The sequence below is a fragment of the Vipera ursinii genome, assembly GCF_947247035.1.
Source record: "Vipera ursinii genome assembly, chromosome: 5".
Lineage (NCBI taxonomy): Eukaryota > Metazoa > Chordata > Lepidosauria > Squamata > Viperidae > Vipera > Vipera ursinii.
Genome location: NC_139518.1, coordinates 45,477,385 through 45,504,256, shown reverse-complemented (window position 1 = coordinate 45,504,256; position 26,872 = coordinate 45,477,385). Strand labels below are relative to the sequence as shown.

Below are 26,872 nucleotides of genomic sequence, written 5' to 3'. Positions count from 1 at the left end.
TCTGGAGATGTAAAACAAATGGAGAAAGTGGATGTTTTGAACAGTTGAAGCCAATCTGGTGTAATTCCTTTCTTTGCAAATTGCTCAAGCAATCCTCTCCACCCTTCCATTTTTGGCCCCTCTTCTGTTGTTTGCCATTATGATATTATAAATGAAATAAATAAATGAGATTGACAAATAAAGATAGATAGATAATGGATGGATAGAAAGATAATGGATAGACAGACAAACAGATATATAGATGTAATGCAAAAATGAAAGTTTTTCAAACAAGATAAAAAGGCAACTTTCCCACTTCCAATTTTTCTCTTATTTTCCTGTGCTTTCATCTGTTTTAATACTTTCATCTCTAATAGCACAATCTAGATCGCAGTCCATATTTCCACAGTTATGGTCAGCATCACAATCTAGCTCATATTGCCCTGATCTTTTGGTTTGTAAAATCCATCAATTTTTTACATTGTTTAATAATAAAAATTATTCCACAAAAATCCAATTCATTTGTCTAATTTAATTTCAATTTGTTCAAATGCTCCTTCATCAATCAATCAATAAACAATGATAATCTTTCAAAATAACTGTCCCTTTCTCTGTTTTAAAATTTCTTACTCAACTTCTTCAGCTTTTTGGCAAAATTTCTTAAGTCTTTAAAACTTTTAAAAATTCCTTTATAATCCATAAAAAATAATAGCTCACCATGTGGAATATTAATCTACTGCTTAGAAAAACCTAACTATAAATTAATTAAAGGCAGTGCCAAAGAATGTTCAAACTATCGCACCATTGCACTCATTTCACATGCTAGTAAAATTATGCTTAAAATCCTACAAGCTAGACTCCAGCAGTATGTGGATCGAAAACTACCAGAAGTACAGGCAGGATTTCGAAGAGGCAGAGGAACTAGAGATCAAATTGCCAACATACGCTGGATCATGGAGAAAGCTAGGGAGTTCCAGAAAAACATCTACTTCTGCTTCATTGACTATGCTAAAGCATTTGATTGTGTGGATCACAACAAACTGTGGCAAGTTCTTAAAGAGATGAGAGTACCAGACCATCTTATTTGTCTCTTGAGAAACCTATACTGTATGCGAGTCAAGAAGCAACAGTGAGAACTGGACACAGAACCACTGACTGGTTCAAAATTGGGAAAGGAGTCCGGCAAGGCTGTACTGTCACCCTGCCTGTATAACTTATATGCAGAGCACATCATGAGAAAGGCAGGGCTACATGAATCAAAAGTTGGAATTAAGATTGCCTGGAGAAATATCAACAACCTAAGATATGCAGATGATACCACTCTAATGGCAGAAAGTGAAGAGGAACTAAAGAGCCTCTTGTTGCGAGTGAAGGAGAGTGCAAAAGTTGGGTTGAAACTGAACATTAAGAAAACCAAGATCATGACATCAGGTCCTCTCAATTCCTGGCAAATAGATGGGGAAGAAATGGAGGTTGTGACAGATTTTATTTTCCTGGGCTCCAAGATCACTGCAGATGGGGACTGCAGCCAAGAAATTAAAAGATGCTTGCTCCTGGGGAGGAAAGCCATGGCAAACCTAGACAGCACACTAAAAAGCAGAGATATCACCCTGCCAACAAAAGTCCGTATAGTCAAGGCTATGATCTTCCCAGTTGCAATGTACTGTATGGCTGTGAAAGTTGGACCATAAGAAAGGCTGAGCGCCAAAGAATTGAAGCCTTTGAACTATGGTGCTGGAGAAGACTCCTGCAAGTCCCTTGGACTGCAAGGTGGTCAAACCGGTCAGTCCTAGAGGAGATCAACCCTGACTGCTCTTTAGAAGGCCAGATCCTGAAGTTGAAACTCAAATACTTTGGCCACCTTATGAGAAGGAAGGACTCACTGGAGAAGAGCCTAATGCTGGGAAATGTTGAGGGCAAGAGAAGAACGGGACGACAGAGAATGAGGTGGCTGGATGGAGTCACTGAAGCAGCAGGCATGAGCTTAAATGGACTCCAGAAGATGGTAGAGCACAGGAAGGCCTGGAGGAACATTGTCCATGGAGTTGCGATGTGTCGGACATGACTTCGCAACTAACAACAACAACAAGGTTACAATCCATATAGGTTACAATATGACTGTGAGCTTGATTGTACCCTTCAAATTATTCTGTCTGATCAGCATATCATGGTAAATGACTGGCAATACCCAGAGCTCTTACTATTGAAAAATATTATGCAGCATTTCTATGTAGCTTTAATTATAATCCTGTTTCTGAGAATCTTTCTCAATATATTTAGATCAGTATCATTTCCTTTAAAGCTTATACTTCACAGCATTCTTTTTAATGTACAAACATTTGTCAGAACCATAATCTAGCTGCCTACAGAATCCAGTAAAACAGATGTGATATCATTGAACAGAGTGAGGAGAGAGAGAGATGTCACACATAATCTATGAGAATAGATTTAATCTACTTTATACTCCTGGGTGAATATCGCACTGCTTCAGCAGGAAAAACAGGCTGACTGTCTGGCAAACACTGTAACAGAAAGACCCTCAAGGCAAGATATGAATTTTTATATTTAAGTTGATATTGGCAAAGATAAGGATATAAATATGCAAGTAAAGGAGTCCCCTGTGGATTTTACTCTGCTATTGCTGATAATGGGGTGGTACTCATCTCTCTTTCATGGTCATTGAGCCAACGCTGTCCAAAGACATTTCTGTGGTCATGTGGCCAGCATGACATCATGGAGAGCTTTTACCTTCCAATCGGAGTGGTACCTATTTATCTGCTTCTGAACTGTTAGGTTAGCAGGAGCTGGGATGAGGACAAGAATTCTCCCCGCAGCACGGCACCTAGGTCTCAAAACCTGGGCTGCCAGCTTTGCAGCCATCAAGCCCAGCATCTTAATCACTAAGCTACCACGCCACCCCAAACATATGAGTAGAGATGTAATATAATCAAAGTACCACCACTGCAATTTAAAAAGCTACTTTAGATAAGAAAAGCATCCTACATATTTTCTGGCTCCTATTGATCAGCGGAGTCCTATACCCCCACGTCACAAAAGTTTACTTAAGTAAGTTTATCAGAAAGGCTGTTCTTCATATATTGCATTAGACAAATGGAAAAATGGTACATTCCTTGGATCTAGCATATACTATCCTGGTGAGCAAGACTGTTGAAAGCTTACTGCTTGTGCCTTCACTTCATCAACTTCCTTTTAACTAGTTATGCTGATTGGATTAAAAGCAAAAATGCTATTCCTTTGGAGTCTATATATTCCCATTGCTTAAGTCTTCAGCCAAAGGCAAAATCCTTAGTTCAGCCAAAACCAGCTGCATTAAATGAAACTAAAGTACCATACTTGCTCTCTTTCTTCAAACCTTTTGGTGCATGAATTCCTGTTGCCTATCTTAGGAATCATAAATCTTATAACTGTGATTATAAATTAAGATGTCTGCTTAATCGAGATTTGGGGGAAAAATAGTTCTAGTCTATTGTTAACCTGAATTTAGATTCTGAGCAGAACTAAGAATGTCTATTTATTATAGGAGCATTTGAATTTGAGAAGATGCCAAGAGCCTGCAATTCCGCAAAGGCAATATAGGTAGTCCTCTATTTATGACAATTGAACCCAAAATTTCTGTTACTGAGACATTTGTTAAGTGAATTTTGCCCCATTTTTATGACCTTTCTTGCCTCAGTTGTTAAGTGAATCACTGCAGTTGATAAGTTAGTAACCCGGTTGTTAAGTGAATCTGGCTTCCCCACTGACTTTGCTGGTCAGAAGGTCGCAAAAGGTGATCTTGGGGCACTGCAACTGTCACAAATATGAACCAGTGGGGATGTTGGAAAAGTCTTAACTGAAAAACGGTCATAAGTCACTTTGTTCAGTGCTTTTGTAACTTTGAACAGTCACTAAGTGAACTGTTGTAAGTCAAAGACTACCTGTATGTAAATATTGTGTTCCACACTGAAGATATGTAGAGGGAAATGGCTGAACAAAAATATTTTTTCAGATCCTTTGCTCCTATTGGGAAGTGGTCATTATAAGCAATTTATCTGCTACTCTCATTCCTCTCAGGAAAAGGATGATGATGATGATGATGATGATTTTCTCTTCCCTTTTCCTGAAAAATAATACATACTCTGAGGTGTTGATATTCCCTATAGGTTTGTTTTGTATACAGCCAAAACAAGAAAATTACATCTGTAAGTTTTCTAATAGAAAACACCTTCCCTTTCAGAAAAAAGCAAATGTACATTTAATAGCATTTCAGAACCTGTTCTGGACATAATCTCAACAATAATTTTGAGAAGGTTAAAAGCAATACTAACCATAACAGCATTTTAGCTTTTTGGTTGTTCTTTGTTACTCTACAATTTGAGTTCTGCCTGAATTGATTAGCAGTGACAGTATGCCAGAGGTCATTACTGTTAAAGTATACCTCAATGAACAATTTAAAAGGAGTTATTACATTACTACTAAATGAAGTTGATTAAGGGATATAATTATCAACCCTGATCAAACAAAAAAACAAACATAAAACAAGGCCTCAGAAAATGGCCATTCATACTTGTGCTGATGGACTTGTGCTCATTTCTGAAGCGACTGTATAGGACACTGGGCTAGCTAAGAAAAAGGAAAGTGATACTGTATATTTAATTTTTTTCAGAACAACACTAACAATTGTATATACAGAAATAATTTCCCCAACAGAAAAATTTCAGATATCTGACAATTTAGACTTCTAAGATGTCTAATAGGTACAGCTTTTAAGATACAGGTGAAACTCAAAAAATTAGAATATCGTACAAAAGTTCATTTATTTCAGTAATGCAACTTAAAAGGGGAAACTAATATATGACATAGACTCATTACATGCAAAGCAAGATAGTTCAAGCCGTGATTTGTCATAATTGTGATGATTATAGCGTACAGCTCATGAAAAGCCCAAATCCACAATCTCAGAAAATTAGAATATTACATGCAATCAATAAAACAAGGAGTGTACATAGAACAATATCGGACCTCTGAAAAGTATAAGCATGCATATGTACTCAGAACTTGGTTTGGGCCCCTTTTGCAGCAATTACTGCCTCAATGCGGCCTGGCATGGAAGCTATCAGCCTGTGGCACTGCTGAGGTGGTATGGAAGACCAGGATGCTTCAATAGCGGCCTTCAGCTCTTCTGCATTGTTCGGTCTCATGTCTCTCATCTTTCTCTTGGCAATGCCCCATAGATTCTCTATGGGGTTCAGGTCAGGCGAGTTTGCTGGCCAATCAAGCACAGTAATCCCACAGTCATTGAACCAGGTTTTGGTGCTTTTGGCAGTGTGGGCAGGTGCCAAGTCCTGCTGGAAAATGAAGTCAGCATCCCCATAAAGCTTGTCTGCGGAAGGAAGCATGAAGTGCTCCAAAATCTCCTGGTAGACGGCTGCGTTGACCCTGGACTTAATGAAGCACAGTGGACTAACACCAGCAAATGACATGGCTCCCCAAATCAACACAGACTGTGGAAACTTCACACTGGACTTCAAGCATCTTGCAGTGTGTGCCTCTCCATTCTTCCTCCAGACTCTGGGTCCTTGGTTTCCAAATGAGATGCAAAAGTTGCTCTCATCAGAAAAGAGGACTTTGGACCACTGAGCAACAGACCAGGTCTGTTTCTCTTTACCCCAGGTAAGACGCTTCTGACGTTGTTTGTTGTTCAGGAGTGGCTTGACAAGAGGAATACGACATTTGAAGCCCACGTCCAGGATCCGTCTGTGTGTGGTGGCTCTTGATACACTGACTCCAGCCTCAGTCCACTCCTTGTGAAAGTCCCCAACACTTTTGAATGGCCTTTTCCTGACAATCTTCTCCAGGCTGCGGTCATCCCTGCTGCTTGTGCACCTTTTTCTTCCACACTAACTTCTTCCACATAACTTTCTATTAATGTGCTTTGATACAGCACTTTGGGAACATCCAACTTCTTTTGCAATTACCTTTTGAGGCTTTCCCTCCTTATGGAGGGTGTGAATGATGGTTTTCTGCCCAACTGTCAGGTCAGCAGTCTTCCCCATGATTGTGATTCCTACTGAACCAGACTGAGAGACCATTTAAAGGCTCAGGAACCCTTTGCAGGTGTTATGGCTTAATTAGCTGATTAGAGTGGGACACTTTGAGCCTAGAATATTGCACCTTTTCACAATATTCTAATTTTCTGAGATTGTGGATTTGGGGTTTTCATGAGCTGTAAGCCATAATCATCACAATTATGACAAATCACAGCTTGAACTACCTTGCTTTGCATGTAATGAGTCTATCTCATATATTAGTTTCCCCTTTTAAGTTGCATTACTGAAATAAATGAACTTTTGCACGATATTCTAATTTTTTGAGTTTCACCTGTATGTGTATCTTAATATATGATCTTTTTTTGCCCCACTATAATTTGGTAAACTCATGTTCTTCAGGATAAATTACTTAAAAATTAATTTAAATGTCAGAGAATCATAACCCTACTGTCAACATAACTTGACAACTGAAGATCTATTATATAAATGCAGAAGTGCTCAAAGAACAGTCTCTCTCTCTTTTATAACAGCAGTCCCTTCTGTATAAAAGAGCAACCAGAACAGAGTGAATCTGAGTTTGAGATGAAAAATCAAACAGAACTGACTATTACTCCAGGTTGACTGATAAAGACTTTATTAGCCAATTTCATGTTCTATAACAAAATATAAAATAAAATGGCGCAAAAATGATGTGACTGCCCTATAGTAATAATGTAGCAATTCTATCTCTTAATCATAGGGTTTATTAAGTTAATCACCTTCAAAAAAATTACTGATTAGAAGAAAGTCCACGAAAGAATTAAATGTTTCAGATGCCACTTCCTTCATTTAGCAAGTAATCAGAGAATGCCTCTTCAAATTTTGCATTAATAAAGATCTCGTTAAATGCAAACCTGCAAGAATTAATGTAAAAATCTTATTAACCTGGAAAACTTTCAACTACATCTGTTATTCACTTTCCTCCCATAGTTCCAGTAAGTAGAAAAAACGTGTTCGGGAACCAACATTTAAGTCCTATTCTATTTCAGAACTTCTCTCAAATGAAAATTTTGGATTTGACTAATAGAAGTAAGTACATGTAACGTGTGGCTAAATAAGGGGATCAGTTAACTGTTCCTTCTGTTCTCTAATCAAAGCACAGAAAGAATACATTTCTATTTCAACCTCTTAGGAACTGAAATATTAGAAACCTGTCATTATCCTTTGGACAAGAAAATGAAATATAGGAAAAATGAAAAGATTTTGCCTTTTTTCTGACAAACTATATTAAGTTTCATGTCTACAAGCTAACATGAAAATACCTATTTATCAATGCTCTGATTCATTCCCAGTGCCAGGACACAAAGTGGTTTGTTTAACGTATTGCATTAATTTTGCATTTACGGCACAGCAGATTGTTATAATTTACACAACAAAGACTGATTTTAAAATTCCTAGTTTAGGGTTATATGCAATACCTCTTGAGAAATGCACCTTGTATTTTTAGCAAATGAGAAAAACAACAATGTAAAGTAGTTCAAAAACAAGACAAACTGAATAAGCTTGTATTGCTTTATTAACCTCTTGCAATATTCATTTAAACATGTTCAGCTTTGTCACTAAGCATACGAGAACCAGCAGTGATGCCTATTGGATACTATGTCCATTATAGCGCTCACTAGTATGCAGACAACTTAAATTGGGAATTCACTGTAACTCCAATAAAACTTCACTGATCTTTACCACACTGTACAGTATGTGAAGGTGTTTGTTGGATCATCATTTTTAAAACAAGATTTCTGGTTAGATTAAATTATGCAGTAAAGGCTACACATTAAAGCAGAGTTCCCCAATCTTTTGGGCACCAGGGACCAGTTCCGCAGAGAGAGGTTTTTCTGCGGACTAGGGGATGCATGGTATTGTGCGCTGCCTTTGTTTGTTTGTGCGGACCGGTTGCTGGCATGCCGTGGACCAGTACTGGTCCATGGACCGGGGGTTGGGGCCCCCTGTATTAAAGGTTTTTGTTTTCTATTTTTAAGAATAGCATTAAAGCATATATTGAGGAAACTAAATGGATGCAAAAGATATATTTAGATTTTTAAAGTTTTTTTTAAAAAGAAAACTATATCATAATGGCAAAGTTTTACACTTTGGTTTTAGCATTAACAAAAGTAAAGAATTTAATTTTTAATTAAAGAATAGTATTGACACAGAATGTATCAAGTAAAAAAAAATGAGAATTGTGAAGCAATAAGCAACAAGAACCAATTTTCAGTTAATTTTACCATTATACTTAAAATTTATAGATGTGTAAATATTTTCTTGTATCCAACAGATATTTAGAATAAAATGACTTTCTATATTAGTAGAAAAATAGTAGAAATAATTCATGTTATTTTAAAAAAGAACTCAAATAATAGATTATTAAACATGAAATAATACCCAGTGACCAAAGATATTTAAACTATTTTTTTAAATAGTATATTTTTATTACTTATAACACTGGGGATATATTCACCTAAAACAAGCAAGCCAAAAAACAAAAGTTATCTCTGTCTGCAGAAGCAATATGGAATCTATAGCTCAGTTTTCCAAAACCATCCAGGGAAGTTGATTGTTAGGGAAATCTAATATAATTTAAAGAGCATTGAAATAAAGAATTTGACCCCTTTGTTAGTAAGACAGGAAAGATAAAGTAGGTCACAATAAATTCTGCCCTAATGGCAGAAGCCAGGATATGAGAGCAAAACATTTCAGTTGCATTTAGGGAAAAAGTTGCTTCTGTTCATCTTATCTGGGGGAAAAAAACACATACCTCAAATCCTTTACGTTACAGACTACTGTGAATCTCCATAGTACCTCCAGAATAGTCATAATTGTTTTGGGAAAAGGAGAAGATATGGATAAAAAAAGCTTAACCAGTTGAAAATCAGCAATGCTTTGCTATGCAGGTGATATTACATTATTTTGCTGCTTTAAATTTATTTCAGAGTAATGAATGAATACAACCTCACCACTCACAATTTTTTTAAGTGAGGGGACAATAATAAGGAAGACCTCATCACCAAAACGCAATTTCTATATCCATTTTAATATTAGAAACAATTAAGTCAATATTATTTTCTACTGAGTTCCTCAGCAGGCATTGGTACTTAGCTCTGCTTATTTCTTCTATGTTAATTTGGAATGGTTGATCTGAGACTTCTATATGTTAACACCTTAGGCGGACTGTTTTCCTGAGATCTTCTCATAGTGATGTATTTTAAGTCAGGTATCCAGGGTCTAGGACAACTTACCGCTGCTGGTTGCCACCACTGGCTCACCCCAGCCGATTCGACACAGGACAACTCACCGTGAGAGAATGCCAGAGATGAGGGGAATATCCTCCTCCTCCTCCTTTGTAGCTCAGACTGGGGGGGGAATCAGGGAGCACAAAGTGAGGAGGGGAAGAGGGACTTCCTCTCCGAACAGAAAAACGATCACTTTGGAGAGAGTCACACACTTTTTGGTGCACAGGAGTTTCTGCACAAAGTTCAAAGGATATTGGGGGGCGGGAGCTGGATCAGGAAGGGAGGGAGGGAGGAAGAGAGAGAAGGAGGAGGTCACCTCTTGTATTCCCCTGTGCTGAGTTGTCTTGAGGCAAGTTGCACATGGCAAGTTGTTCTGAGGTGAACTGGCCAGGGTGAGCCAACAATGGCGACCCGGCTATGGAAAGTTGTCCCATTCCGTGATATTCACCCAGAATTCTTGCTATATGCTGGGAAACATGCAATAACATGGCTATCACAGTTTTACTCTTCTATCTTACAGATAGGATTCATCCCTCGGTTTATGAAATGGATAAAGAACACTGCTGTCCAAGCCAGATAAACCTAGCCAGAAACCTCAGAGTTACTGACCAATCATTCTTCCAAGTATGGTATTTAAATTACTGGAAAGACTACTAAGTAAAATTAGTCCAGTCATCCTTGAAAATGTGCCCATTGAGCAAAGAGGCTTCTGTGCCAACCGTAGTAGTACAGACCAGGATTCTCTGGTTAACTACATACATCAGACATGTCACATGATGTCGCACAATGTATCGGGACAGTTTTGCCACTGCCGGCAATGGGGTGGGCGCAGCTTCCACAGTTTGACACCCCTGACATACATAGAAGCTGGATTTCAAAAACAACTTAAAACTTTTGTTGCTTTTGTGGACCCAACTACAGCATATGACACTGTTTGGAGACCAGGTGCCATCTATAAACTGTTTTGAGTAATACCCTGCAAGAAAATCACCTGGCTCATTGATGGAATGCTCACCAATAGGAAGTTCTGTGTAATCAAGGGAAACAATATTAGTAATGAGAATATGCTCAACAACAGCCTTCCCCAAGGATCAGTATTAGTTAGCACTGCTCTTGTTCAACCTATATACAGTATGGCCAACTTACCTGAAACTAGTTCCAGAAAATTTGAGTATGCAAATGATGGGGCATTAGCCATATGGGGAAATTCCATGGAATATACTGAAGAAACACTTGATTTAGCTATCTTAGGACAATATTTTCACAAATGGAAACTTCAGCCAAACCCAAGTACTGTAAGACTGAAGTAAAATGCTTCCATCTTAACAACAAGATGGCCCACTGTGAACTAAATGTGCAGTTTGAGAATATTCCTCTTATTCATAACAAATACCAGAAATACCTAGGGGTTATTCTTGATAGAACATTGTCCTTCAGAGAGCATCTCAATAAGACCACAGCCAAACTACGACCAATGTGTGGCTCTACCTGGGTTTTCTCAGATTCTACCTTGCGATATTCAACTGTAGGCCTTGTCTTTTCAACAGGGTCTGCATAAATAGTAGCCATATCGGACTGATCAACACACAGCTGAATCACACTGTGTGCATTATATTGGGCACAAGAAGATCCAACCCCACTTTCTGATTACCAGTTTTGAACCATATTTCTCTGCCACATCTACGAATGCTCTACTGTGAGAGTGTAAGAAAATAATTAGCAATATTCACCTGCCAATCAATACAGTTATCATTGATGCCATAAGCCAGTTGTTCTCAATCTGTGGTTTGCAGACCCCGGGGGGGGGGGGGGCTGGAATGTCTTCATAGGGGATCCGCAAAAGTTTGAAGAAATGTTATGATTTAAATCTGGAGTTAAATTTTGGGGGCTTGTGGCCATGGCTACAAAAGGTATTTAAAAGGGGTATGTGGTGAAGAAAAGGTTGAGAACCACTGATATAAGCAACAGACTTTGCTCCAGATATCCACACATTAGAACAGCCAGAAAGTTGCTGGATAACAACTTCAATCTGCTTCAGGTTTTGATACAAGAATGGTTCTCTATTTCTCCTCCAGAGAGTCATAACATTCTCTGCTTTACAGCTGAACCAAAAGGATTCAATCTCCTTAATAAGATTAGGACTCAGCATGGCAGGTGCGCTAGTCTCCTCCATCAATGGGGAAAGCTCTCCTTTTCCGAATGTAACTCTGGTGCTCCAAAGTAGACAGTAAAACATATTGGGGAACAGGGCCCTCTGAGCACATATCAGGGAAACTCCAGAGACTTTCTGTTTGCAACTCCATCATGTAATGTATCGACTATATAAATAGTCTACCTTTAAATTTGTAAATGGAGTAAATAATGCATATTCACTCATTAAGAATATAATTGTGATGTGCTTTTTAACATTTAACTATAGTAACTGGAGAATTTAAATGCATTAGCAACTGCCTTATTCAAAAGAACTGAGAATCAAATCTAAAATGCACAAAGAATGTCTACTTATTCTGTCTTCTTTGTTTGCAACATGAAAAATACACAATCAGAATCTGTTACTTCACAAAAATCATAGATGAAAATCAATTTCTCATTCAAATAACATTAAGGAGTTAATTGTTACGGTGGTGGTGGTAGCAATTAGATTCCAGATGTAGAATGAAAAGAATTGGACATCATGCTCAAATTAGCATTTTATACTGTTAAAAAAATCTATCCTTTACTATTGAATTGTCCAAAAAAAGTTGCTTTATTTCTTTAATGTGTTTCCCCACTGCAGAGAGATAATCAATTATTGTAAATAAATGTCAGTGAAAGTACTGTAGAGAGGAAGTAGCAGCTAGACTGTTTTTTGAACATTCCTCCGGCAAACATCCTCCACTTTGCTTTGACTCCCTATTCTAGGAACATTTCCATGGAAAGGTTCTGTTCCCTGGCTTGATCTTGGCATACGCTAATGAAAAGTTTACAGACACTCAGCACCTTTTATTGTATACAAGAACAAATCCACTTTAAACAGTTGATTGCCCTCTGCCAACATGAACACTGGTCTTACACCCACAACAGTTAACTATTGTGCTTCTTTTTTATGCCTTTTATATAGCTTGACTACTATAGTACATTTTTTCTTACAATTCAATCAAGTCCAATTATCAAAAATTGTCCAGACAGGTCCCTGCAGTTTTCTTGGCAATGTGTCCTCAGAAATGGTTTGCCATTGCCTCCTTCCTAAGGCTGAGAGAAAGTGACTGGCCCAAGGTCAGTGGCCAAGGTGAAACTGGCCCAAGGTCGGTGGCCAAGGTGAGACAAGAATTCAAGGTCTCCTGATTTCTAGCCTGATACCTTAACCATTACCCCAAACTGACTTTCACTGTGATACTTAGCCTTGTGTTTTTAAATTTTGGAGCTAGGTTAAGCTAAGCAATTACAGTAGTAGTTGTTGACATAATTAATATTTCTGCTCTAAGAAACTCTAGTTCTATATCCTCCTCCCCTCAATTCTCCACCTTCTGTATGTCTGGAAGAAATAAAGATCTACCTCCTCTTTCTCTGGTGTCAAAGAGGCAGATAAGGGAGAAAATCTTCCCCTCTTCATCTCTGTGGAGATTGGCTCTTCTTCCCAAAAGCAACAATTGTTGGCAACTTTCCCTCCCCTTCAGGTAGGTGCTTGATGGTGGAGTTTCTTTCAATCTCTCTCTGTCACTCTCTTCTTGACCATCTACCTGTCTTACTTACTCCACCTCAATAAATCCCCAACCTTCCCAGGGTCAGAATCATTGGCAGTTGTAACAATATCATTGTGTGACCAGACGGCTTTGGATTGCAAAGGCACTGTAACTAGAAATGGTGAAGATGGAAAGCTTGCATGCATATCATTCACTGCCCCCCAGGAACATTTAGTATCCAGGGAGTCTTTTCCAATAAATCAGCTTTTTAAGCCCAGTTATCCTGTGCTGAGTCCAAAAAGCATTTTATCTCAAGTTCTTCCTTGCCATGTCTCAGGATGAGAAATGGTGGCAGAGATAAGATGTGTTAAGGGGAATGAAACAGTGTAAAAGCAATTGTACTTTCAGCATAACCAAAAGCTGCAATCAAACGCTGCTTGCGTTGCCGTGGGGAATCCAATACCCTTGACATCTAGCCTGACATGGTATATAAACACACAAATATAAAAATGATAGTATAAACAGATGAAAGCCACGTGTGATCCCCTGGGGAAAAGAGGAGTTTACAGATAGTGATGGTTAGCAGAGTACTTTCAGGTAGATTTGCTAGATCTAGCTGCTCTTTCAGGATGTGTTTGAGCCATAAATTTATCTTTTCAATGTTTATCACCATAACAAATATCTATTTGATTTGATTAGCTCTCCAATGTGAAAGGACTGAGAGTGACAGAGTGACACTATTAGCCATTATTGGCCTAAAAGAATGACAGCTGATTTCATTCATAAGCAAATGCTGTCACAGGAAAAAAAGTTCTAGCCAATTGTCTTGCGGGTTACTATAGCAACAAAGATATTGCTCTGAGGTGTCCTTCCTTCTTGAATACGTACATGTGTGGCTCAACACCTCCTTAAAAAGCAGCTAGATTACTCAGGGGCCACCTACAAAGTTTGCTAAGCATCACCGTCTGAAAAGTTTCATATATTCCTCAGGAATGAGTTTGATTTGAGGATGTCTTTACAGTATAACATAGTAACATATGACCATTATAAAAAAGTCACGTGGATTATTATGTTCCAATTTGTTCCAAGCAAATTGGCAATGCTGGTTACTGTTGTTGTTTTTTTTTAAAATAAAACCTCAGCTCTCAAACTACTGGCCAAGATACTTGCTAATAAGGAAAAATAAGTAGCCATTTATTCACATTAAAAATTACAGAAAATAAACATGATGTTACATGCTTACAATGTTATCTTTCATTTATCTCAACCTGAGTTGAGAAATCTAAAATGTGAATTGGTGTGTTTTTTTTAAAAAAAGGGAAAATGAAAAAGCATAGAGTTAAAGAAAAAAATCTGCAATTTTTTCCTTTTTCTTACCGTACGTTGACCAATGCATGAGTCACCTTACTGGCTGGCTCCTTCCACTGGCCAGCATTAGTAGAAAGCCTTAGAACTGAAAGAAAGAAAAAAATATTCTATGATACCTATTTGACTGCACTCAAAGAGTTTCCAATTTTTTGTGGCTTGGGACCGCATTTCCTCCCACACCGTTTTTTAAAAACTGTCTCAGCATTCACAGGGACGGGCAATACGATACGTTATTATTGGAGGAGGTGGGGACAGGACGTTCAATCTTTTATATTTTCTGGGGCATTGGATGGGGAGAGACCTGGCATTTAAAAGCAACTAAGACAAACCGCCCCCTGTTGGGTCATCATTTCAGAGATATTTCTTAACTTAAACAGAGAAACAGAATCACCAGAGTAGGTCATTGGGATTAGGAGTGAGTTCCTGCCAGCTTCCCCGTTTTCCCTGTGGGAATCTGGCAACCAGAATCATAAATCTTTCCTTCCTTCCTTCCTTCCTTCCTTCCTTCCTTCCTTCCTTCCTTCCTTCCTTCCTTCCTTCCTTCCTTCCTTCTTTCCTTCCTTCCCTCCCCTTCCCTTCCTCTGGTGCTGGGTGGCAGAGAGACAGGGGTTAGAAACTGTCACAGAATGTTGAAAATGATCATCACTCAGTAGCCACCACTTTCCCAAATTTCATTCCTTCAGGACTCACGGGTTGCAGATTGTGGACACATTCTGTAAGTTAGTCTATTTGAGTACCTTGGTTCAACAATTGTTGCCCTCTGATGCACCGTTTTGCTCAGTTAAAGGTTATGACAAGAGTTTTAATAGAAGATGTTATCTTAAGCCTACTGAAATCTTAATATACTATTTTCTTCAGTTTCTTGTTCAAACAGAACATAAAATTGTGACATTCTGTTTGATGGCTTTGCTGGCAAATTTCAGAAACACTCTTGGAAAACTTCAGGAACAGTAAAAAAAAAAAAGTAATGTTCAGGTACATGTTTATTGTGTGTATTGTCCATCCCCAATATGAATACATACATTCACAGTAAAACACTTAATATACAGATCTCATCCCTTTCCAAATATGACTAGATACATAAAACACAAGGCATGCTTTCTATGCTACATGAAGACAAGCTTGCTGAAAACGTAAATTATTAAATTAATTATTAAGCTACTACGCTGATGATACCCAACTTTTTTTCTCCACCCCAAACCAACCCAGCGATGCCCTCGCCGTGATGTCCCGTTGCCTGGAAGCGGTCCGGGTCTGGATGGGGAGAAACAGGCTTCGTCTCAATCCTGCCAAGACTGCGTGGCTGTGCATACCGGCATCTCGGGTCAACCAGACTATTCCATCTCTAACGATGGGGAGGTGAGGTGTTACCCCCCGTTGACAGGGCTCGCAACTTGGTCGTCCTCCTGGATTCACAGCTCACTTTTGAAGACCATATAGGAGCCTTCACCAGGGGGGCTTTTGCCCAAGTTCGCCTGGTGCGCCAGTTGCGACCCTACCTGGACCGAGATGCCCTATGCACAGTCACTCATGCGCTCGTGACCTCCCGTTTAGACTACTGCAACGCTCTCTACATGGGGCTGCCCTTGAGGACCACCCGGAGGCTTCAGCTGGTGCAGAATGCAGCCACGCGAGTCGTGATGGGGGTCTCCTGATACTCCCATGTAACACCTCTACTCTGCGAGCTGCATTGGCTTCCGGTTGCCCTTCGGGTGAGATTCAAGGTGCTGGTGATGACCTATAAAGCCCTAAATGGCGAGGGTCCGGGATATTTGAGGGAACACCTGCTGCCAGCATCAACCTCCCTTCGTCCAGTGCGCTCCCACAGGGAGGGTCTTCTCAGGGTGCCGCCGGTTAAAGATTGCCAGCGGGTAACACCCAGGGGTAGGGCCTTCTCAGTGGGTGCACCTGCCCTGTGGAACCAGCTGCCTGCAGAGCTTAGGACTGCCCCCAACCTCCGTTCATTCCGCCGGGACCTGAAGACCTGGCTCTTTGAGCTCTCTGGCCCAGGCTGAGAATTTTTTAAATTTTAATTTTAACTGGGTTTTTATTTTTCTCAGGGTTTTATTTAATCTTTTTTAATTTGTTTAACGTTTGTATTGACTTTCTTTTAAATGCCCTGTAAACCGCACTGAGTCCTTCGGGAAAGGGCGGTATATAAATCTAAATAAACAAATAAATAAATAAATAAATAAATAAATACTATCTCCTTAATAATCAAACTTAGAAGAACCATATTTCTTCTTTAAACTGGCATGCAGTTTCCTTGGCAGCCAGGAAATGGGAAGCTGGCTAAAGAGTCCTTAACTTCCACTGTGCACTACCGTACTGTTTCAACATCCCAATAAAACTACTTCTAAGCTAACTTAGAATTCTCAGTGAATTGAAGGAGGTACAATGTAATTATAAAGATAGTGGTGTATATAGAACATAGAAGCATAGGGCTGGAAGGGACCTTGGAGGTCTTCTAGTCTAACCTTTTCAAGGCAGGAGACCTTATACCATCTCAGTCAAATGGCTGTCCAGCCTATTTTTGAAAACTTTCACAACTCCCACAGCTTTGGGAGGCAAACTATTCCATTAATTAATTGTACAAACATTTATCTTTATTTCTAGGTTGGATTTCTCTTTAATAAGTTTCCATCCATTACTTCTTGTCTTGCCTTTTGATGCTTTGGAGAATATGTTAATCCTTTCTCTATGACAGTCCTTCAAGTACAGTTATCATATCCCTCCTAATCTTTCTCCTTGATAGGCTAGACATACCTAGCTCTCTCAACTGTTCATCATACGATTTAGCTGGACCTTTATCATCTTTGTCGCTCTTCTCTGCACATTTTATAGGGTCTCAGCATCTTTTTTCTATCATGAGGATAAGAATTGGACATGGTGGCATTATCACTTCTCGTGATCTTGATATTTACTAAAGGGTGGATGGATGTGATGATTGTTATATGCATGAATGCAAATGGAGAATAGGTTTGTACATCAGAGAATTACATGTCATAAACAGGGGAAAGAGAAAAGGATTTATCACACGTTTATAGCTTTGGCCCTCCATTAAGGAATCCAGTTTTCCAATTACAGAAAAACTGCCCCCTGCTCCCCTATAGCAATAGTAAATACATTACTCTACCACTTCCACTCCCTCACCCAAAAATATTATTTCTGGATGGCATTATTTTTCTGCCTTTCCAGCTTACACAAGCTGTTTTCTGACTGAATTTCTTTGAAGCACTGACCTGGTTCCATGATGTGCTCTATGTCTTTGGAGACAACATCTTACTGTGCTTTCATCAGAATAAGATGAAAGTACAACTTCCTGTTTCACTTCCTGTTTACAATGATGCTTCCCTGCAGCTAAATGGTTCTGGGAGCTTGGCATACACTGTGATCTGAGACTAAGGTGCAGTTTCCCAACTGGGAGCATTCTACACATGCCAAATAGGATCATCCTAAATGGACATGGTGTGTTTTTGCTACTATTTATTATATGCCAGGAAACAGCAGCAACCATACTTTCACATGCAGCAGCCATATCAGTGTGCCAGGTGATCCTCTGTTCCCTTGACTATATTATTTATACATTACCATATCATTTATTATTATTTATATCAGCTTAAGAAAGAGCCATTCTAAAATATCTCTTTAGCCTGGAATGTCTTTTACACTGGATTATTTCAACTCATGTATTAAAGGTTAATTAAAATTATATGACAAGCATATGTATTGAAGAGCAATCATACATTATTATTTGCTCTTAGCGACACTTATACAAATGTTACATTAACATAAAGTCAAGTCACCTAACACTACTTACCCATGGAATACAGGTTATCAAAACTCTGGTGCATCCTGATTATTTCATAATAAAGCTCATCGTAGCTGCTAGGAGTTGGAAGAAAGGTATCTCCATAAGTGATGAACATATTAAACAGGTTTATCACCTTAAAAAAAAGATTATAGGCATTACTGAATAAAAATATATTAACTTTATTATTTAATCAAACAGAAACAGGAATTCTCTGGGCAAAATAAAAGGTTATTAAATAAATAAAAATGCTAACTATGTAAACCAACATACTCTAACATTAACAGCATTGAAGTGGTCATTTAGCTTTCATACATAAAAAGTATATTTTCTTTACCTGACAAATTCATCAGGACCTACAGTCACCCATGACAACAGTGAGAGCAAATACTATTCACCAAAAAGGCAAATTTGCATGGTCGAATGTGTACCAGCTTAGAAGTAAAATGAAGTCACAAAAAAAAACAGGCAAGCTGTTTCTATGTATTCAAGAGTTTCTTAAGGAACTTATAATTATGTAAAAGCATAAACCAAAAGCCAAAATTAAAGAAATTAAAGAAATTTCAAAATGTCAAGGGAAACATCTAAGAACAGTTGTACCCGTATTGTCAACTGTGTGGGAAACAAATGGAAAGAAAGAGAATGAATTTATTCAATTCTCTAATTTTCTCTGGATCTTCTGGACTACACGTGGCCCCTAAGCTTCTGAAACTCCGTCACTGCAGAATTGCTGTACATGAGTGGATATTTTCCACCATTTTAATCCTAGTAAGCACTTTAGAAGAGGAAAACCTGGAGCTTAAGCATATCTGCTGTGAAGTTAAAAATAAGAAGTACCTCCACTGTCAGCAATAAATAGAAATATTTCATGGAAAAAAACAATAAAATGACACTCTCCAATTTACTGCTATTCAAAGCGTACTTTCTTGGCTGCCCAGCTATGAAACATTTGGATTTTCAGGTTAGCAATCAACATTTTAAAGACAGATCACTGCAATAAGCTCTTTCCTCATTTACAAGCCGCAAACAGAATTCCAAAGTTTCATTTCCAGCCACAAAGATCATTGATATTAGAACATGAAGAAGCACTGGAAGATTTATTATTTTTTTTGGTGGGTTCCAATTGTGACACATAAAAAACACACCTCTCCATAATATGGCACTCAACTGAGTACATATTAAAACATTTCTTCTTCTATATACATTCCAAAAAATATCTAGAAGGAATATTCCTATCCTGGATCCAATTCTGTCTCCAGGCCTTTGGCAGCAATGACTGATATCTTTTTCTTCTTTCCCCTTTGGTTTGGTTTGCTTGTCATTGCTTTGCGTTTCCTAATGTTCTTTGTTTTAAAATGTTTTAATAATTGTAAACTGCCCAGACTTGCTGGGAATTGGGGGCATATAAATTTAATGAAGCGTTATTCATTGTCTTTAAACTATCTACATGGGACACATGTAAGTATTATAATAGAGGGTACAAGTTCCTAAACTGAACTAAAATAACATAAAATATAAAGTAATATTCTTAACCTGGTTTAGCACAGGATTTGTATATATCTATGTATGTGATTTATTAACCTCCTCACTCCAGAGCCTCTACCAAGTGCACAATGTAATAAAAATAAAACTGCAAGCAACAACAAGCAAAAATGCCATGGTTCTTCCTCTAGCAGCTACTCAACTAGCCTTCCAGAAATCCAGGTTTCAGCTATTTTGAGATAAGCCATTCTTTCCACTGGAGTAAACTGTTCTAAAGGAACACCTTTGTGCCCCATTCTGTAAAACTTCCTGATAGGAGGGGACTTTTAGCAGGCCCTCCCTATTCATACAGGAACAATTTACTTGGGATAGATGATTTCTAGAATATCCAGATCCCAAGCCATAGACAGCTTTTTCATAATAAAGCTCCTTGAGAAACTTGGAAACAGATCAGTAACCAATGGAGCTCCATCAGTAGTGGAATAAAATGAAAGTATATTGGGATTGCCCAGTAAGCGCACGGCCATTGCATATTGCATCATTTGAAATTTTCAGATAGTCTTCAAGGATGGTCCCATTCGAATTTTCATATGTATTTTCATTAGCTTATGAAAGACAGCCCCATTAGAATGAGTTGCAATAATTCAGGTACAAGGAGATAAGGGTGTACATAACCTTGTCCTGTTCTGGCTGAGACATTACACCAGCTGCACCTGGCAAATGCTAGCAAAAGCCATATATTCAGGAAGATCCCCAGATTGTGAGTCTGGTCTTTAAGGGTGGAGCAGAAACCCATCAAGTGCCAAAGTTGATATCACTCCAGAATCAGTTGGCTGCTGAACCAGCAACCATTCTATCATCACTGAGCCCATTCCCCCCCCGAGCCATGGAAGCTTCCATACTTTCCCCCCATTTTCCATGTAGCCTGTGGCAGCATAGTAGGGTATCATAAACATAATGATAATACCTCAGTTGGTGCCAGCAGCTTCATGTAGATGTTTAAAGGTTCCCTTAAAAATAAATTAAAAATCAAGGGTTCTTTATCCCTGGTAGGGCTCATTTCTTTCCATAGATACTCACCATCAGAGCCAAGGTAAAGATGTTATGTTTTGCCAGCAAAACTGTTTCATTAGACATGAGGAACTTCAACAGATTAATCAGAGCTGAAGGAAGAATTTAAAAAATAAATACAGTTTTATTCTCATAAGCCAATACTTATAATCAAACTGAACTTCATTAGTTAAAAGCCTATACTTCACAGGCAAGAAAACTTCTGTTTTAGCCCTAGATTTATCCTACTTGCACATTTTTATGTTAAATTAACTTGTCAGTCATCAATAACAACAGGGATTTTCCCCTTACTGATCACTTTAAGTAGAAACAAGACTATGAAAAATGAATTGTTTTCAGCACAAAAACCAACAAATCAATATCAGATGTCACTTTTGTTGATGGTACACAAAGCAGAACCACATATGGTACAATTCTGCAAGAGCTTGACTAGGTTCACTTAGTATATTGTATTTATTTGAATACAATACATGTTATATCAAGTTATTTAGGACAGGGAAGATCGCTTTGGATTCAAGAGTTCAGAAGCACTGTCTTGATTACGTATTTTCTTTTAAATTTATTTTCAGCTAAACAGAGTAACCAAGGTAGTAAAAGATGAGAACACAAGTATGAGGCAAAAATATGTATCTGACAGCACTATTACAATCCCAAAATAACAATAGAAAATAATTACCAAAAAAGGCATTTATGTTTTACTTGAAGTTTCTGAATATGTGAACTTTAGACTGAACTTTTTCAGTTCTTAATAAGGAAATTCGGGTCCAAAGCACACATTTCACAGCAGGAAGTTAAAACTGTCCAGTTTAAGTCCATTTATAAATTGTTATGGAGCAATATTAACACATGAGATACACTGCAGGGTATGTGGAATTATCATAAACTATAGGATGAACACAATGACTGTCTACTACCTACTGATCACCTTGATTAAAAAGTTATGCTAGAATGAGCAGCTTATATGAAGATGTGACTAATGAAAAGAGCCATGCCAGATTGACCAGGAAGAATCTTATTTCAGATCAGCACTTCTGTATCAAGGATGGGCACACACTGGCTAGGAGGACATGAAAAATGAGACCAAGGAACTGCAAAACAAACTAACAGAAAACAACAGCTTAACCAAGGAATCACCAAGACCAGTCCCACCAACACTGTTAGAGCAAGCCACTAATAAATGAAACGAGAGCAAAGCCCACTTCCTATTAGCACTGATATTACCTAGTTTGTTAATGAAACATCTGCAAGAATACAACAAATCTCAGAAAGCATCAAAACCCCCACAAATGACACCTACCCAAAACACATTCCAGACATAATTTTCTGGAGATTGGGAAAAAAAACACCAAGTTGGAACATCAGGGAGAGATTTATTATTTAAAATTGTAATAATGATTGGATTTGGCTAAATTGGAAATTGCCAATCAGAGTCCAACTTGCTATTCTTCTGAGAAGAGGAATAAGGTCTCATTAATTCATCTCCTTACTTGATTTTCTCTTGAATAATTTTCTCTTTAACTACTAATACCTTTCCAGCAATTTTAATTCCAATGGGAGGAAGTTTGTCTGTCTATCAACCCTTCTTAAACTTGTACTTAAACTTGTGTTCTTGTGGTTCATTCCTCCAATGGCAAAGGATGTTTGCCCAAGTACTATGGGAGAAGAAATACTTTGTTGTGGCGGGACTGAATGGAATGATAAGTTGAAATATTCCCTTTGTCTTTCTGAGCGTTTATCTTTTCTTGTATTAATTTACATCAACCTAAGCATGACCCCTTCCTAGCATAGAAATACAGTAGAGCACATTATTACCATTTCAACCAATTAGGACATGGTTACCTCCCCATCTGCTTCTCTGGGAAAGTTATGTATCAGCTATAATGATCTCTAGACAGTTTGTACCAGACTTGAGAGGCATACTAAAGGGAAAATTTGTAGAGACATTTGAATCAATAAACTTCTGCAACTGGTTTTAAAACATATTCCATTCTGCCCACAGGGAGCAAAAAGCCGAAACTGTCTTAAAATTAGCCAGCTCAACTCATATAATTAAATTGTTAATTATTTTAACCAGGGGCAAAGGATTGGTTATTTAACAGCATGGCTGCCATATATTGTTTCTTTGAAAGAATTTCAAATAATCTTAATTTAGCAAACGTGAGACTATAAATTAACTTCTGACCTGTTAAGGAGTTCATTTGTGGATCACAGTTTTTGTTTGTTCTGGGGTTTTTTAGCTTGTTTTTTATTGCTCTTTGTTTAAGAATAAATGCTTTCTCTCTGGAAGATTTGAATATGTCGTGACCAATTTTGTGTTGTTGGGCAGAATCATCACAATAGCTAGACAGAAAACTAAGTGTGTATGGCTCGCAGAAAAATTTATTCATTATACATGCATATTTACCTATTCAGAATGGTTTCAGTCTCTGATCATTAATAACTGGCAGAATGAAAGAAGACAAAGGGAAGAAGAACCATAGTCACAATAGTGACAGTAGTGCTGGTATTCTCTAAACTTTTAAAAGCATCTAATACTAAGTGATTGAAAGTGATCTGAAAAGGCAGTGGGAGGGTAAGAAGGATCCAATGTTCAAATAAACATGTAGCTGTTGCTATAAAATTAAGTAATACAAAAAAAAAACACTTCAAAACACCAGAGTAAACATAACCAAGGAGAGAGATACAAATGTGATAAGAGACAAGATTGTGACTGGAAAATCACAAGCAAATATCACATTTCATCCTCACATGTACAGAACAGAGTATCGCCCTCTGAGCACTTGCACAAATGGATACAGGACATTAATGTGCCACACAGAGCATTATGCTCTTCTCACCAATATATCCAGTTTGATTTAAATGCCTAATACCATATTGATTCAGGTCAAAGTAGACTTTTGCTCATGTTGTGCTTAAAGACATCAGGCTTCAAAGCAAAATAGTGGTTCTAAACAGGCTCTCCATATAGCAAAGATGCAGTTAAACAGGTTTCCAAGGTAACTAAGCTTCCATGGCAAACGTTGCCATTCAAGGCAATCGCTACTTGGGACTAAGACAGCTGCCCTGAGTCTCTGTGATAGCAGTTTATTGGGAACTTCTCCATGTAGTAGTAGGCATTAGGTATGTGTTTTATTCAATGGTTCAGCTTACAAAATTAATTGTAAAATCATTCAGCCAAAGACTCTGAATGCTTCATATTCTACACTCAATAGAAACTTTCCTTCCTTCCATTCATATTTTTATCAATTTGGCTCCAGCAATTCTCCAACAAGACAGAAATCACAGGCTAGTAACAATTTGTTCCAATCCAGCATTGGAGAAATTCTGTCAGATGAAACTTCTAGATCACAAGGTAATAAATATCTAAGGAACACTCTCATCTGTGCTCAGTTTGGTTCACTCTTCCATTTTCCTCCAGCAACATTTTAGGCATTTCATCCCCTGAAGCAAATCTGATAACCAACTGACCCTCTGGGGAACCAAGCAGGATACAATCCAAGGCCACTGTTGCCATCTCATTCCAAATGGTGATTATGGCCTCAGTTGAGCTATGTACGGGAGCCTGAGGGAAAATCCCAAGCTCTCTCTGAAATCCTACTTGCTCTATCAGGGACCTGGACTAAACTCGTCAGTTCAGAGAACACTAAGGAAAAGGATATACCTTCAAACTTTTATTAAAAAAACAGTCCCAACATACTTAAGATCTGAAGACACCAGTCTTGAAGAAGAGAGAAAAAAATCTTTTGAGATGAAGAAATATCTTTCAGTTTAATGTAATCCAGACTAATTGTCCGGTGGCTGTAGAAACACACTTCTATTCCTTATGTTTTTTTTCCCCAGTGCCTCTACCTCCTGAATTCATGGAAGAGAATTTTAGCATGAGAAACCTACTCTTCGTACCTTTCCTCCTTTGAAAGGCATAATTGCAAAAGGAAACAGCAATGCAGAAGAAAGCAACGACCTTGCATCCCTTCGTTACAATGTCCTTTCATAATAAGGATTATAAAATAAGGGCAGCAACAATATTTTTCTATCCAAAGTATGTTTTAAGAGGTTTAAGGTGACCTGGTCATTCCAGCTAGATAGGGCCCAGGGGAAGATTTACAGGGCTGCTCTGTGGGCTATTTTGGCATCTGTCAAATAAAGTGACTCAGATTTATTCTGAGTTGTAGTTTAGCTGTTCACATCGTATGGAGGTACCTGTGGTGCAGTTTTTTCAGTTATCTGTGACTCCATTAGTCCTGATGAAATGGACTGAGTCCTTCATGCTGTGAGTTCAACTACTTGTGGTATAGATACATGTCTCTTCTGGATAGTTAAAGCTTCCCAGGAGTGACACGTAATTGGAGCCATGAAATATTTAATGCCTCCTTGTGGGAGGGTGAGATGTCTATAGGAAGCAATCATCCTCCACCTGAGGCCATTGGAACTTGATACTTTTCATCCAGTGTCCAACCTTACAGTCATAGGAAATGCTGTTGAAAAGCTGGCTGGTTTGCAGTTTTAGAAGATCCCGAAGGAAACAAATTATATGGACTCCTTTCTGTCAGGATTCAGATTTGGTTATAATACTGAGATGACACTGGTAGTCCTTCTCAATATCAAGATGATCTAGTACTTTTCCTCCTAGTCTCCCAGCAATGGCCTTCATAGGTAATCATACTGCTATCAAGGCTAATAACCACTGAGTCTCATGACTTCCATGAATTCACCCAACCTTATTTGAGGCCAACTAAGCTGGAAGCTAGTATCATATCTCATGGTAAAGCAAGACAAAATTATAGAAGGTAATGGCCCCACACAGGAAGCAGTGGCATTTAGTTTAATTGAATCAATTACATCTCTTACCCAATTTCCTTTTGCTGTGATAACTCCAGAGGATAAAATATAAAGTAGCTAGTTTTTCACTTATCTATAGATTTTTATTTTTAATAAATTGAGATTGCTACAAACCTTGGACTAATTAATTACAGATGGGCACTTCCCCTGTTTAGCACAGAGGAACTTTTCCATTTATAAGTATGAACTATCTCTCAGCACCAACCATTCAGGAAAGCAATGCTGAAGTCTTGTCTCTTTCAATAAAAACGACCTAGGAAAACAATTTTTTTTGCCAACTGCTACTCTTTCTAATTTTGCAACACTATCCTAAACTGAAATAAATCAATATCACATTTCTTTGCACCATGAAGTTATTATTTTGTTACATTACATAATAAATGGCCAATACAAAAGAAACATAAATGTTATACATCATCTGTACGCAGGACAGATTATATACAGCAGAATGTAGAGGATATATCATGCTTCTTTCTTCTAACCATCAAATTAAAATTTTGCTATAGTCAAATGCAGGTCAAACAGAAAACTCTGCTGAAAATATTTAGTGTAGAAACGTGCTAAAAATTTTAACTGCAGTGAACCCTGGGGATAAAGCAAGCTAACATTAAGTATTAGGGTACTGGATACTGTGTCTCTTAATGCAACTTGCTCATAAAGTCTTGGGGAAGGTTTTTCTGCTTGCTGCTTGAAAATCACACTTCACAGTTCTTACCCATATAGATGCCCTACATCTTGAAGTATGAAAATACAAGTTGGCAAAAGCAGAAAGCAAGACTCTGGAAAGTTTTTACCTAGTCTATGCCTCAAAACTTACATCACGTCAGCTGTTGCCTTAGGCCACGCTCACCTATTAGGGGAAAAAAAAAGAAATCTTCTTCAATGTATTCTGCCCATGATTTATTAATAAACACTTCAGCTGAGAAGAGGCTGAGGGAAGAAACACCACAGTAATTGACTGTGCAGTTTTCTTTAAAAAAATATTCAGGAAAAAATATCCAAACGTAAGGCTATTTGCCACCTTATTCAAAAAGGCACAAGACACTGACTAATAAAGCAGTTATAAAAAGACAGGTTCTGGCTGAATATTAAGAAAAACAGCAAGAGCAGATCACAAATCCCCAAGGGAAGATTCCTGCACTGAACATAGGAACTTGGAAGATCTAAAATGGCTGCCTAAAACCCTATGATGCCACCAAAACGTAGAAGTCATTGAAAGGCCCATGGAATACAATGGGAGAAAGGTTAGACCTGATATGTGTCACTAAGATTAATTGCTTGAAATGGCAGCATTTGTTTTGATATCTTGCCAAGTCAAGAAAAGGAAGCTAAAGCATAAGA

At 38.1% G+C, this 26,872-nt stretch overlaps 1 protein-coding gene across 1 annotated transcript in view; it reads right to left on the bottom strand.

The window, feature by feature from the left end:
- The window catches only part of ARMH3 (armadillo like helical domain containing 3), a 174,899-nt gene that overhangs the window by 86,477 nt on the left and 61,550 nt on the right, over positions 1–26,872 (bottom strand). Inside the window, exons 21-23 of the mRNA XM_083364355.1 lie at positions 20,702–20,784; positions 18,149–18,275; positions 14,338–14,413 (exon numbers count right to left, since the gene is read on the bottom strand). Of these exons, the coding sequence (XP_083220481.1) occupies positions 14,338–14,413; positions 18,149–18,275; positions 20,702–20,784 (286 nt within the window). The remainder of the gene's footprint in view (positions 1–14,337; positions 14,414–18,148; positions 18,276–20,701; positions 20,785–26,872) is intronic.